The sequence below is a fragment of the Dromiciops gliroides genome, chromosome 2 (genome assembly GCF_019393635.1).
Source record: "Dromiciops gliroides isolate mDroGli1 chromosome 2, mDroGli1.pri, whole genome shotgun sequence".
NCBI lineage: Eukaryota > Metazoa > Chordata > Mammalia > Microbiotheria > Microbiotheriidae > Dromiciops > Dromiciops gliroides.
Window position 1 is genome coordinate 649,816,838 of NC_057862.1, and position 14,842 is coordinate 649,831,679.

General features: G+C 46.3%; 1 protein-coding gene across 1 annotated transcript in view; it reads left to right on the forward strand.

The window, feature by feature from the left end:
- DPEP1 (dipeptidase 1) overlaps nt 1–12,331 on the forward strand; it is a 29,222-nt gene extending 16,891 nt beyond the window's left edge. The window contains exons 2-11 of the mRNA XM_043987896.1: nt 545–731; nt 7,655–7,787; nt 8,822–8,954; nt 9,273–9,423; nt 10,039–10,108; nt 10,346–10,522; nt 10,948–11,032; nt 11,124–11,199; nt 11,832–11,967; nt 12,057–12,331. Of these exons, the coding sequence (XP_043843831.1) occupies nt 631–731; nt 7,655–7,787; nt 8,822–8,954; nt 9,273–9,423; nt 10,039–10,108; nt 10,346–10,522; nt 10,948–11,032; nt 11,124–11,199; nt 11,832–11,967; nt 12,057–12,221 (1,227 nt within the window). The 5' untranslated portion in view covers nt 545–630 and the 3' untranslated portion in view covers nt 12,222–12,331. The remainder of the gene's footprint in view (nt 1–544; nt 732–7,654; nt 7,788–8,821; nt 8,955–9,272; nt 9,424–10,038; nt 10,109–10,345; nt 10,523–10,947; nt 11,033–11,123; nt 11,200–11,831; nt 11,968–12,056) is intronic.
- The last annotated feature ends 2,511 nt before the right edge of the window (nt 12,332–14,842 follow it).

Here is a 14,842-nt window from a genome sequence, read left to right on the forward strand (position 1 = left end):
CTCTCTGATAATTTTTTTTTCATTTATCTATTTCCTGGTCTTTCTCTAGGTAACTATTCAACTGTAGATAAAACCAGTTTTATGGGACAGACAGACAAACACACACACACACACACACACACACTATAGGACAGACAGACAGACACACTATGGGATAGACAGATACACTATGGGACAGACAGACAGACACACTATGGCAGAGACAGACACACATACATACTCTATGAGACAGACACACACACACACACACACACACACACACACATACAAACTGGTCCCCTACTCCATTTCAAATCCAGTAGAGGGAGGGATGCAGAGATTTGGTATTTTAAGTTTAATCCTTGGCCCAGCCCTGTTACCTGCCCAAGGCTCTGGCCTATTATAAGTCCAAAGGGCTTATTATTGTCATTTCTAGTTTGTCAGGCAATATAAATATCCATGTTAATCCTACATAATTTCTACTTTCCTGGTCAAAGGGCATCCTTGATTGTTTTCACCCAGCACAAAAATGATATTGTCATAATACCTAGTCTGCTCCCCACAGGGAACGACAAGCCCGGGGCAGGAGGGAGGCCATTTGGCAAGTTTTGAGAATCTCCAGCCAGTCTCTAGAGGGGAAACTACAGAACCATGTGGAATTTGTGGTTTTGGTTTTGTCTGGCACTCTGCACCGCAGACCACTTCAGGGATGAAGCAGAGAGAATCATGAGTCAGACTCCCTTAATTGATGGGTAAGTAGCTCTGCCTGTGAAAGGGCACCCCCCCCCATTCCCATCCTACCCACCCCCTCACTCCCTCTAGCACTCTGAGAGTAGTGGACAGTGCAGAAATAACATGTATTAAGAGATACAGAAAACACTCAAGGAGTTTGGGTTCCCTTCTCATTCAAGGTGCCCCCTTTGCCCAATGCTACACCCTGTCTAGATTTCTCTTTCTCCAACTGAATGGGGCTAGAGTAGTGTCCAAGACCATCACCTTAGCATATGAAGCCTCAGACAAGCTGCTCACTTCCTCCTTCACTCAATAAGGATTTATGAAGCACCTACTATGTGCTGGGAGGGGAGGGGAGGAGGGTTAGTCCTTGCCCTCAAGGACTGGGTGACAAAAGGTGTAATGTCTTATTTGGGGAAGAGCTAGCATCCACTTTGATTGGGATGAAGGGTGTGTGAACCATACTCGGGATGATGATAACAAATAGAGAGGGTAATAACTGATATACATCAATATTGTGCTTTAAAGTTTACAAAGAGTTTGGTTTAAGAGTCAGCAGATTGGGGCAGCTAGGTGGCACAGTGGATAGAGCACTGGCCCTGGAGCCAGGAGTACCTGAGTTCAAATCCAGCCTCAGACACTTGACACTTACTAGCTGTGTGACCCTGGGCAAGTCACTTTAACCCCCATTGCCCCACCAAAAAAAAAGAGTCAGCAGATCTAGGTTTAAAGCCTCCTCTGATGCTGTTTAACAATATTGACTATAATAATTAGCATCTATGTAGTGCTTTAAAGTTTGCAAAGTGCTTTTCAAATATCATCTCAGATCTCTGCTCCCTTCCCTTAGGGAAATTGTTTTTAGCAGCTTCATGAAAAATAGATTAGAGAGGGGAGAGACTTGAAGCAGGAAAACCAACCAGAAGGTTCTGGAAGTAGTCTAGGTGAGAAGTAATGAAGAACCTGTACTGGGGTAGGGACCCTGTGAAGAGAGAGAAGGGCCCAATGGTAGAGATGTTGTGGAGACAGAACTGACAAGACTTGGAAAGCGATTGCTTATGGACAGCGTAAAAGAAAGAAGATCTGCAGATGACTGAGTTTGTGGACCTAGGTAACCTAGAAGGATGGTGGGTGCCCTTGTCAGAGATAGAGAAGATTTGAGGAGAGATGGTTTTGAAGACATGTTGAGTCAAAGATGCCTTTGGAATATTCATTTGGGGAGATCCAAGAAGTCCTGATGGAGTGGAATTTAATAGAGGGAGCAGGGCTAGAGACAGAAGAAAACCCAGGACAGGGCCTTGGGGAATAGCCACATTGATTTATTTTGTTTCGTTTTAGTTTTGTTGTTGTTTTTTGGTTTTTTGCTGGGCAATGAGGATTAAGTGACTTGTCCAAGGTCACACAGCTAATAAGTGTCAAGTGTCTGAGGCCAGATTTGAACTTAGGTTCTCCTCACTCCAGGGCTGGTGCTCTATCCACTGTACCACCTAGCTTCCCTTTCTCCTTTTTTTTTTTTTTTTTTTTGTTTTTGTTGTTGTTTTTTTGTCTTTTTGCTGGGCAATGAGGGTTAAGTGACTTGCCCAGGGTTACTAGTAAGTGTCAAGGTAGTAAGCTAGTAAGTGCCAAGTGTCTGAGGCCGGATTTGAACTCAGATACTCCTGAATCCAGGGCCTGTACTTTATCCACTGTGCCACCTAGCTGCCCCCAAGAATCATGTACCCAGCAAAACTGAGTATAATGTTTCAGAGGAAAAAATGGGATTTCAATGAAAAAGAGGACTTTCAGGCATTTGTGATGAAAAGACCTGAGCTAAATAGAAAATTTGACTTTCAAACACAAGACCCTAGAGAAGCATAAAAAGGTAAACAGGAAAAAGAAATCATGAGGAACATTAAAAAGCCACATTGATTTATGAGATGGATGATAATATGGTGAGGAGGACTAAAAAGGAGTGGTCATTCAGGTAGGAGAGGAACCAAAAGGTAGGGATCTTTGTAAGGGGGAAGAGAAATTCTTCACTAAAAAGAACCTTCTCAGTGGCATGTGTGGTTTGACCATGTATGGCCACTGAGTTCCCTTCTAACTCTCAAATTCTGTGATTCTGTGATTCAAGTATCCCAGAGGCAGAAAGAGTATGAAAAGCCATGTCAAGGTGAATGCCAATGGAGAAAGGGGTCATCTGATGTAGCAGTTGAGATCATTGGTAACCTCAGAGAAAGCTATTTTAATGGAGCAGTAGGGGCTGAAGTCTTTGTAAGGACTTGAGAAGGGAACAGGAGGTAAAGAATATTGAACAGGGGCAGCTAGGTGGTGCAGTGGATAAAGCACTGGCCCTGGATTCAGGAGGACCTGAGTTCAAATCCAGCCTCAGATACTTGACACTTACTAGATGTGTGACCCTGGGCAAGTCACTTAACCCTCATTTCCCTCCCCCCCCCATTTTTAAAAAAGAATGTAGAACAGGCCTTTTCTGGGAGTTTGGCTGTGAAAGAGTAAAGAGATATGGGATAGTAGTTTAGGGAGATGGCAGAATCTAGTGTGGTTATTGTTGAAAAGTTGGCTCAGACTTGGTTCCATCTGCAGGCAGTAGGAAAGAAGTCAGGATATAAGAATCAGTGGAAGAATAAAGAGAAAGGGAAGTCAAGTCAAGAAATTAAGCACCTACTATGTGCCAGGCCCTGTGCTAAGTGCTGGGAATGCAAAGAAAAGCAAAAAATAGCCCAAGCTCTTAAAGCGTTCATGGTCTAATGGTGGAGAAAACAGGAAAATGACTTATGTACAAACAAGGAACATGGAGGGTAAATTGAAGATAACCAACAGAGGGAAAAAACCTTAGTATGAAGGGAAATTGGGAAAGGCTTTTTGCAGGAGAGACTTTTACTGAGGCATGAAGGAAGCCAGAAAAGCCAGGAGGCTGTGAAGAAGGAGGAAGAGCATTCCAGGCATGGGCACAGATGGTGACAATGGTTGGAGGTGGGAAATGGATTGTCATGGTCAGGAAACAGCAAGGACACACAAGTTACTGAATTGTAGAGTGGAGATTGAAGGAGGAGGGATGGGTGAGATATAAGAAGACTGGAAAGATAGGAGGGATCCTGGTTATGAAGGGTGTTAAAAGACAAACAGGGGCAGCTAGGTGGCGCAGTGGATAGAGCACCGGCCCTGGAGTCAGGAGGAACTGAGTTCAAATCTGGCCTCAGACGTTTAACACTTATTAGCTGTGTGACCCTAGGCTAGTCACTTAACCCCAATTGCCTTACTAAAAAAAAAAAAAAAGACAAACAGAGGGGGCAGCTAGGTGGTGCAGTGGATAAAGCATTGGCCCTGGATTCAGGAGGACCTGAGTTCAAATCTGGCCTCAGACATTTGACATTTACTAGCTGTGTGACCCTGGGCAAGTCACTTAACCCTCATTGCCCCACAAAAAACAAAAAAACAAAAACAAAAGACAGAGGATTCCCCATTTGATCCCAGACATCATATAGCTCCTGGAGGGGATGAGACATGAGATGGGACCAAAGTCTTTGACATGGAGAAGAATGATCCCTTCCTCAGATTGGAGAATGACCTGAAGAGGTTTTGAGCTGTCAGTAGGGGAGAAGAGGGAGCTCTGGGTAATCGGCCTCTGTTTGCTTAACAAAGGAGACCTTTTCTATGGTGGTCAGGCTAGACAAGGAGAAAGTAATTCACACCAAGGTGTAAAAGCTAATCCTTTTCAAAGGGGTCATTTACATTCTCAAAAGTGGTTAACCTTAATTGACTTTTAATTACTTTAAACTAATCTTTTTGAGCAAGTCTGGAGAGAAAAAGAGAGCCCTTTAGAAGGGAGGATTTCAAGTTCAATAGAAAGAAGACTGAGGGGAATCTCCCAAGCTCAGTATAAAGAACAGTTGGGCAGGGGGAGTTGGGGGAGTGGTTGTAACTTGAAGGTGGAAGGGAGCTAGCAACAGGCACCCACCAATTCATGGTGAGCTACATGGATCCTTGTGGCTAAAGAGAAGACACTTGACACTTTTCTTTTTTCTTTTTTTTTTTTACACAGCTAGTAAGTGTGTAAAGTGTCTGAGGCCGGATTTGAACTCAGGTCCTCCTGACTCCAGGGCTGGTGCTCTATCCACTGCACCACCTAGCTACCCCAACTTGACACTTACTATCTGTGTGACCCTGGGCAAGTCACTTAACCCCCATTGTTCCGCAAAACCAAAACAAAACACCAAACAAAAACAAAAACAAAAAAATAGAGAAGTCTAAAGGAGCTGGGGGGGTTTGGGGGAAGTGATGAATTCCACTGGGGGCACTTTGAGTTTGAGATGCCTATGGGACAGACATTCAGTAGGCAATTGTGGGTATAATCCCAGAGTTCAGGGAAAGGATCAAGACTGGACATATAGATTTGGATATCTTCTGAATGGATCTGATTACCAAGGGAGAAAGTGTTAAGGGAGAAGGGGAGAAGCTCCAAGATAAAGCTTTGGGAAATATTCATCCTTTAGATGCAGGAAGGAAAGCAAGGCAAAGTAAGGCAACAAAAATTTGTAAGCATTGACTGTGCCCAGTACTGTAGTAGGCACCAGGGATACAAATACAAGCAAAAATCTAGTCCCGGAGTTTCCATTGGAATGGAAGAAGACAAGACACAAAAGGGAGCTGGCAGAATGGGTGGGGCAGGCACCCACCTGGTCTTGGCAAAATCCTGGGAATCAGAAACAGAGCCAGGCTGGGAACAAAGGCTGTTTTCAATGCATCAACCCTTCTAGGGACCCAGTGTACTCATGTTATCAGTTAACTACCCCACACCCCTGCATCTTTTCTTCCTCCAAGCTTTCTGTACCTAGCACCATCTGTCACTACCACCCTCCCCATTAACCCTGCCCCAATCAAGACCTCCCTGAACTGTGACTCTTTTTCCTTGGAGTTATTTGAACATACAAGCATAAGCACATAATGCTTTCAGAGAAAAAAAATCCAGCCAAAAGTCCCTTCCCTTAATTTCGGTCACTCAGGATGGTTCAAGGGAGATGAAACAGCAATCTGGAAATTCCATAGCATCTGACAATCCTGGGAAGCAGCAGTGGACATTTGGAGGCTGATGCCACTAGCATTCTTGTACCCCCTTGTCATTGGCTAGCTGAGATGCCAGTTAGTAATGATGATTGGCTTTAAGTGATGTGAGTGGAAAGGGGGAGAGAGGTAGCTTCATGTTATGTTTATATCTATTCTCTAACTGCTTCTGGGACCCTATAGGTATAAAACTCTTACCGGCAAACTAATTTGTGTTCATATGTTAAGGGGTGAAAATGCCCCTCCAGGCCTATTCTGGAGCTAGAGATAGTATGTGGGCCATTGAGAAGCTGAGGAGACATTCTTGGGCTACAAAGTTTCAAATCCATAGGGCAGGAGGTGCCCCTTTGGAGTAGAGTAGAAAGAGATCTTAGTGGGTGGACATAGCTCTGGTGCCTATGATGGTCTAGGCTGAGAGTGGAAGGGTTTGCCTGAAGGCAGGGGCATGACCTCTCCTCATCCAGACAGTGATTAGGATGATAAAGAGTCTCATAGTATATAATGTTAATAATAGTTAGCATTTGTATAGCACACTAAGATTTCCAAGGCACTGTACATCATTATCCCACTTGATCCTCACAACAACCATGGTGTTATGTGTGACAATTAAAAATTTGAGAGACATAGTTTCTGGGTAATTTAATTTAGAGCCAACAGATTATTAATAAAAGGATGCTCATTGGCCATCTCTCTTAGACCAAAGACAATCATGGGGGGGGGGGAGGTTCACAGCTTATACCTTTGAAACAATAGGTGGTTCATTAAACAGCAATCAAATTGGTTGGTTGGTTGACTGCTGTCCTTCGTTCTTTTTTTTTTTTCTTTTTTAGTGAGGCAATTGGGGTTAAATGACTTGCCCAGGGTCACACAGCTAGTAAATGTTAAGTGTCTGAGACTGGATTTGAACTCAGGTCCTCCTGAATCCAGGGCCGGTGCTCTATCCACTATGTCATCTAGCTGCCCCTGTCCTTCGTTCTTAAGAGGACCAAAATGATATCCCTATGTTAGAGTCAGATTACAGTGTGTCCAACTGTGGCTGATGAGACCAATGCAAGCTCAGAAAGAATGCTCTGCCACAGGTTAGACACAAATAATCCATATGAACATTTGAGTGGAGGTAGGCTATATTAAAATGAAGGGCTATAACAGACCCCCCAGTCTTGAACTATCAATTCAAAGAATGCATACCCTTCCTTTTTTCATGGGTGGGCTGAGTGATCTCACCCTGGAGAAGAGGTCTTCCTATTTATACAAATCTGTCTCTACCCAAGCTTGAGTAGAACATAATGAGCTTTCCCACTCTAGAGTCCTTGCAAGCTTGGGGTAGGTCTGACCAAGATGAAGAGATTCAATGTAATCCTATTTTCAAGGAGAAACTGGACTTTTAAAGGTCAGGGCTTTGGAAGAAGAGGGGAAGCTCTGAATCTCCCCAAGATATTGGTTATTAATAATAATTGCTCCCATATGATTATCTCCATCTTTACAGTGAGGGAAACTGGGGCTGGGAGAGATGAAAGGACTTGCTGAGGGTCCCAGAGCTAGTAAGTGTTCAAGGTGAACTTTCTTCCTGACGCGGAGTTGGGCACTCTTACCACCCCTGTTCACCTTGACGCCTCAGGGATGAGACTCAGTTGAAGAAAGTTTGTCCTGGGGGGCACATGGTATCTCCCTTCCAGGATTTTAAGGGACATCCAGTACAAGACAGATGAAGCTCAGAGGGCATAACCAGGAACCACAGGGGTTGGCATGGGCTCGCTTTCAGAACATGGGTTGAACTGGGCAAGGGAAGGTCTCTGAGGCCCCTTCCGACTCTAACCTCTCTCATGATGCTCCAGTGATGCTCATTCCCCTTTGCCTCCACCTGACCCCTCCTTCTCTCCTCCAGGCACAATGATCTACCATGGCAAATACTGACGAGGTTCAATGGTCAGCTGCAGAACCCAAAAGCCAACCTGACCCAGCTGGAGGGCACACACACCAATATTCCAAAGCTGAAGGCTGGCTTTGTGGGCGGCCAGGTATGGGGGTGGTGATGCAGAGAGTTGGGCCACTGGGCTGGAGGAAAGCCAACCTGGTCACCCACTCGGGCATGCGTGCCCTGTTGGAGACACAGGAGGGAATGTCACAGATAGGCATATTGATAGGGGCTGTTGTCACAGCAGTCACCAGCTGTCAAAGCAGGAGCTTTGGCTCACTGCCCCCTAGGGAGAAGCTCCCCAGACATCCATTTTGGTCGGCCTTGTGCCAGCTGCTGGCTCCCTGCCTTGGGCAACAATAGGTTTAGTTAGACTCTCCGTGTTCTGGGGCTGGCCTCCAGCCCACCTCCTTTTAATAACTGCTGGGATCTAGGTGCCAGACTCCTCAAGCTGTCCTCCACTTTGAGCCCCAGCCCCATTTCCCTCTCCCCAGTGTTCTGGTCCCTACTTGACCCTCCTCCTAGCTCCCTAGTGTCCCTTCATCCAACCCCTCAGGCTCCTCTTTTCTGAGACAGAGGGGTATGGATTTGAATCAGAAAAACAATCTTTTCTAATGCGTTGCTCCTCCCTGGCATCATGTTGCCTTATTACTGCAATCATAATATGCATGAGTCCAGAAGACCCTTAAGCAACAAATCACGTGGTGAGCATTTCAGTGCCAATGTTATTCCCCTTGCCTGGGTGGGGAGATTTAAGAGATCATTCAGGGTCTCCATCTCCCCTGACTATACCACCTATGTGTAAGGATGCCCCTGCTTCATAGGCTCATCATGGGGTCTAGTTGAATTTCCTTTTTTTACAGATGAGAAGACTGAGGCACTTGCCCGTGATCAGACAAGTAGTGGCAGAGATGCTTATTACTAGGGCTGAGATTGAATGCCCCTATACCCTAGCCATTCCTAGATGAGAATAGATTCACTCTCCCCAAGTCCAGTGAGAAGCTGGCTGGGCCAATAGCCCCAAATCTTGTTGAGACCAGCTTCCCCCAGACCTCACAGGTGCCTTTCAGCCTGCACGAGGGGCCCCTGGGTGTCACCCTGATTGCTCCTCAATGCCTTCTCTCCCTTGGCCTGCAGTTCTGGTCGGCTTACGTGCCCTGCAATACTCAGAACAAAGATGCAGTGAAGAGAACCCTGGAGCAGATCGACCTCATTCACAGAATGTGTCAGACGTACCCTGAGACATTCCTGTGTGCCACCAGCAGCTCCAGTGAGTTCTACCCACCCTGGGTTAAGCTCTGCTCTTGTATTCCCACCAAACACCCACACCCTCATGTACACATAAATGTTTTCTTATTTAGACATAGAAATGCCTTGGCCAAGTGAGTTGACAAATTCATACAGATAGACAGGCATGGCAGCGGGGGGTGTGGGGGAAGGGGAATCCCACTGACCCGCCCCTCCCTGGCTCTGTCTAGTCTCTGTAAGTCACCATACCTAACTGCAGGGGATCATCCAGGGTGGGCAGTGAAGCCTTGCCCTCACTCAGCTCCTCTGAACTTGACACTCTAAAGGCTTTCCCTTACAGATATAAGGCAGGCCTTCCAGCAGAAGAAGGTGGCCAGCCTGATTGGCGTGGAGGGTGGCCACTCCATTGACAGCAGTCTGGGCGTCCTGAGGACAATGTACCACCTGGGCATGAGATACATGACCCTCACCCACAGCTGTAACGTCCCCTGGTAAGAACTGCTGGCTAGCCTGTCTTGATTCTAGGGGAGGGAGTTCTGACCCTATGTCCTTGCCGTTGATTTTTTTAACTTCATTTTTTTTTTATTAACAAGAATTTATATTTTTTCCCTCCTACCTCCTCCTCCCGAATGACTGAACAAAACAAAATCAAGATGCTCGTAAGAAATATGCTCAGTTAGCCTAAAATGGCTCTAACCACTGAATCCTGGGCTGGGGGGACAGGGGGTCAGTCTACATGCTATTCTGAGGTGGGATAGAATCTCTTGGTTCATCTATCTTGGCCAGAAGCCTGCATGTCTTCCTCTAATGCCTTGGCTCCTGGCTGGGTTGTGGGGAGGGACTGATGGAGGATCTGAGGTCAGAAAAAAAAATGGAGTCGAATGAGGAATGCCAGGGGGCCACCCCACAAGCTTCGGGCTCCCTCTGGTCTCCCCATCTCACTTGATCTAAGTTCTTTCATGGCCTTCTTGCTTTGATGCTAGACAAAGCATTCAACTGATGCCTGTTACCTCCGTGGTTAAATAAGGGACAAGTATAACTGCCCAAGCTCTGGGGAAGCCAAAGGGGTCAATCTACACTCTCTGTTACTTTCTTTACTGTCTCAGGGCTGACAACTGGCTAGTGGATAGAGGAGATGACAACCCCCAAAGCCATGGCATATCAAAATTTGGAGAAGTAAGCAAAGATGGGCCCTGGGAAAGGGGAAGTCCCAGGGATGATAAGGATGAGGGTTCTCTCCTTAGAGCAAGGGATATACAGCAGGATACACAGAGGTACAGGGCAGGGGAAAGAGACCAGAGGGTGTGTCCCTGTTAACTAGGCACTGAGGGGCCTGGGGCACCAGCAGGGCCCAGTCTCCTCCAAGAGCCTGAGGCATCAGGGCAGATAGAGGCCTGCTTCTCCTCTCTGCAGGATGTGATCAAAGAAATGAACCGCTTGGGTATCATGATTGATCTGGCCCATGTCTCAGAGGCAACCATGAAGGCTGTGCTGACCCTGTCTCAAGCCCCCGTGATTTTCAGCCATTCCTCTGCCTATCAGTTGTGTCACCATAAACGGAACGTGCCAGATAATATCCTCCAGCTGGTGGTAAGAAGTGGGAAAGGACTGGGATGGGGTGGGGGAATGGAGCTCACCAGGATATGCCCTCACCCTAACCCCAGGCATCACACGCTTCTCTGTGGCTGTCTCTGCCCCTTTGGAAGTGGCTTGCAGGCATTCGTACCCTGTCTCATCTGATTCTCCCAACAGCTCTGGGAGAATGAATAAGGCCGGATAGACACAGCGGTTAAAATTATCTGCTTAAGGTTACCCTTAGGGGAGCCAGGATGGCCTTTCCTTGGCTAGTCCTTGGTGAGACTTACAAAGGACAAGCCACAAGAAAGCAGTGGCACCTCCTTTGCTGATGGGGGAACCTGCTCGGAGGGGCTGGTTTGGTAATCCCCCCGAAATCCACACCTGCCCATATGTGATTAAAAATCGGACACGTACATAGCCCCCCTCTTTCTGAACAGAACGAGACCCGAAGTCTGGTGATGGTGAATTTCTACAACGAGTATGTTTCCTGTCAAAACGTGGCTACCCTGTCTCAAGTAGCAGGTGAGTGTGTCTAAAGCTACTGAGGACTGGGGGAAAATGACTGAGTGGGCCCCAGGTCCTGATGATGCAACTCCTTCCTCTCCCTGAACAGATCACCTGGATTACATCAAGAAAGTTGCTGGTCCAGGAGCTGTGGGCTTCGGTGGGGACTATGATGGTGTTGACAAGTAAGGAGAACAAGGAAGTTGTCCTGACCCCACAGAGAACGGCATCTAAGAAAAGGCCAAATGACCAGGGCTCCCAGTGGCCTGGGCCTTCACCAGAAAGATGCATCTTCTCCCACCTTTTTTCCCCTGGCCTATATCAATCTCACTTCCAGTATTCTTCCCTACTGTGATCTCCTTTCTGTCCAAAGGTAGGCCCTGGCTTGACAACAGAAAAGGCATGGAGCTGACTTTTTCTCCTTGGAAGTATCTCTTATCTGGAATCAGGAAATTCATCTGGTTAGGACAGGGTGTTAATGAGACCAATCACAGGTTCAATTCCTGTGGCCAACCACTTGGTAATCTTCCTCCAAATAAAGTTTACACATATCTGATTAAAAGGAAACTAACTGGGGGATATTGGATGCATGGCTAAATAAGCCCATCTCCTTTTCTGGAAACACAACTCAAAGTGGGGTCCTCCTAAGGCTTAGGCCTATATAATTTTTACATGTGAGCATGGCAGAGCTCTGCCCCAAAGGAAAAGACCCTTGCCTGCAGGGTGGTTATAGCAGGCCCTGGGAGTCACTCCCAAGCTCACTTCTCTCCCAGAGAACTCTAAGAATTCTCATCAAAGTAGATATTTCTTGTTCCAGTGTCCCAACAGGCCTGCAGGATGTCTCCACTTATCCAGACCTCATAGCTGAACTTCTCAGAAGGAACTGGACTGAAACAGAAGTGAAAGATGCCTTGGCCTATAACTTGCTGAGGGTCTTTGAAGAGGTGGAGAAGGTAGGATGGGAGCAGATAAGGTGGGGGGGCAAGAATGATGGATTCCCCTTTCCCCGCCGCCCTTCCACATCATTCCTATTTTTCTCCAGGTAAGCGACCATAACGCCCTGCCGAATGAGAACTTCATCCAACTGAGTGAGCTGGAAGGTTCATGCAGGACCTCCTACGGCTATCCGAACCACAGCTACCAGCACCGACCTGGAGTCCTACCTGTGGTCCTCGCTCTTCCTCTCCTTTACCTGTGGCTGCTATGACCCCACCCAGCCCACTGCCAACCTCAATTCACAGGCTGTCAGCAAGAGCCGAGATGACTGCAGGGCTGGATCTATCTAGCCCAAGGCCTCAAAGTGGGGCCAAATCTATCTCCAACCCAAGCTCCTTCTGATATAGCTGCTCGATGAAAAGAGGATGGTCCCATTTGTGATTTGGGCATAGACTTGCTCCTTCCTCAGTCATTACCTCAGATATAGCAGAGGGAAGAATCTAACCTATGGGCTAAGAAACACACACACACACAAAAGGACAATTCAATAAAAGTTGCAGTTAATGCCATTTAAAGCATGTACTTCTCTTCAAACCACTACCATTGCTAAACTATAGGAGGAGGAGATATTGTCTAAAGCAACACCAGACCAAAGGTCAGGAGACATAGGTACTAACTTTGCTTTCCTCTGACCAGGTGGCCCCAACCAAGTCAGTTCATCTCCACTAGTAATAAAGAATAGTAATTGTAATTCCCTAGAAAATAGAAATAAAAACTGTCACAATGATGCCTGCTGTTATGTAAAGTACTTTGTAATTTCCAGGGAAAGTCTTTTTATAAATTGCAATACCAGGGGGTAGCTGGGTGGCACAGTGGATAAAGCACCGGCCCTGGATTCAGGAGGACCTGAGTTCAAATCTAGCTTCAGACACTTAACATTTACTAGCTGTGTGACCCCAGGCAAGTCACTTAACCCTCATTGCCCACAATAATAATAATAATAAATTGCAATACCCTCCTTCTCCTCCTGCCTCCCCCATGGATTAGAAATCAGGTAATCTGGGTCCAAAACCCAGGTGCCATCCATTTACTTTATTACTTGGGTAAGCCATTAAACCTGAGTCTCACCTTCCTTCTCCCTCATATGGGAATATTGCCTGTCCTAACCACCTACCCATTGTAAGGATGAGATAAGACTAAAAAAGGGAAAAGTGCAGGAACTTTCAAAATTACAAAATACTTAATATACAACTATAAGGGTTGGTTGGGGATAAGGGGGATATCATAACCACGTGCTCTCAGAAGAATCCTTTTCAGTCTCAAACCAACCTCTGGACAATAATTGGCAGCAAAATGCTCCTTCCATGAAAACCCTGGCTCATTAGCCTTTGATAATCACTTTTCTAGGCTGAGAGATAGGACATGGTTTCAAGCCCTTGACTCATACCAGGTATATGGCCTTGGACCAATCACTTTCCCTCTCTCACTCTAGGACCTCTTCCACCACTAAGTGTTAGGCTTCTAGGATGGTCTCCTGAGGGAATCCAAGAGAAGGATGTGCACAAGTGCATGGGAAAGTTGACTTAAGATCACCCTCAAACTGCATGTATAAGTTGATATACTAAGGCAGGGGAGAAAGTCATAGATATAAAGCCAATAAGGGACTTTTCAAGAACCTCACTCTGAATTGGTGGAGCAATAGGAACAGCTAACCTCTGGATCCCAGGGTCTAATTCCTCATCCCCAGTCCCACTGCTAAAACAAACAGGATATTCTTGACATAAAGGCACATGATGAGCAACCAGCCACCCAACAAGAGAATGGCAATGATCTGGGCTAGCAGTTGTTACCACCATTTGAGTCATTGATCAGTTCCTTTTTTTTTTTTTTAAATCTGGGCGGGTGGAGTAGGCGATGAGGGTTAAGTGACTTGCCCAGGGTCACACAGCTAGTAAGTGTCAAGTGTCTGAGGTCACATTTGAACTCAGGTCCTCCTGAATGCAGGACTGGTGTCCCCCATTGATCAGTTTCAAAAGTATTAGAGGTGGGGGCAGCTAGGTGGCACAGTGGATAGAGCACCGGTCCAAATGTGGCTTCAGACACTTGACACTTACTAGCTGTGTGACCCTGGGCAAGTCACTTAACCCTCATTGCCCTACCAAAAACCAAACCAAACCAAAACAAAAAGTATTAGAGGTGTCTGGGGCATGCACCCCAGGCAAGTTTTATCTCAAGCTTCCCATTTTAGGTTGGACCCAACATAATAAAAAGTTTGAGACCAATGAAATCTATGAGGCTTCAGGAAAAACAGATCAATGGGCCTCGGAAGGATCCTCTTTCAAATCCTGACTCACAGGGCAGAGCCATCTGACCGCAGTTAAATCCCAGCAGCCTGATTCTCATGGGCTGTTGGCTCCAGCTTCCTAGACTGTATTTCGGCATCTCCTGTAGCCTACTGGTCTGCATCTTAGAATTGAGGGATTGTCCACATCTTGCCCCCCTCCTTTTTAAGCATTAACCCCTCGTGTATGGAATCTTATTCTTTTCAGGAAGCACATTCCAGGTAATGTGTTCATTAGACAGCGAAGGTCTGCGTTAAAAGGGCAGAGCAGTATAATATGGTTTCTATCCTGTGTTTCCCCCCCCCCCCCCCCACAAAATTCTGTCCATTGTTGCCTGGATGCCCTGTGTTGTTTTTCTAATCACCAGGAAGACTTGGTTTGTGGGGAAATGGCCTCCCCTTGTGGGGTAAAAGGTAATTACACCCAACTTTTGTCATGCGAAGTCCATGTTTGTTTCCAAGCTCTGGTGAGCTAGAAAGGACCTTCAGAGGTGGTTACATTGATAGTCATCAGAAGAATTTAACTTGTTTTTAAATGCCATTAAAGAGCC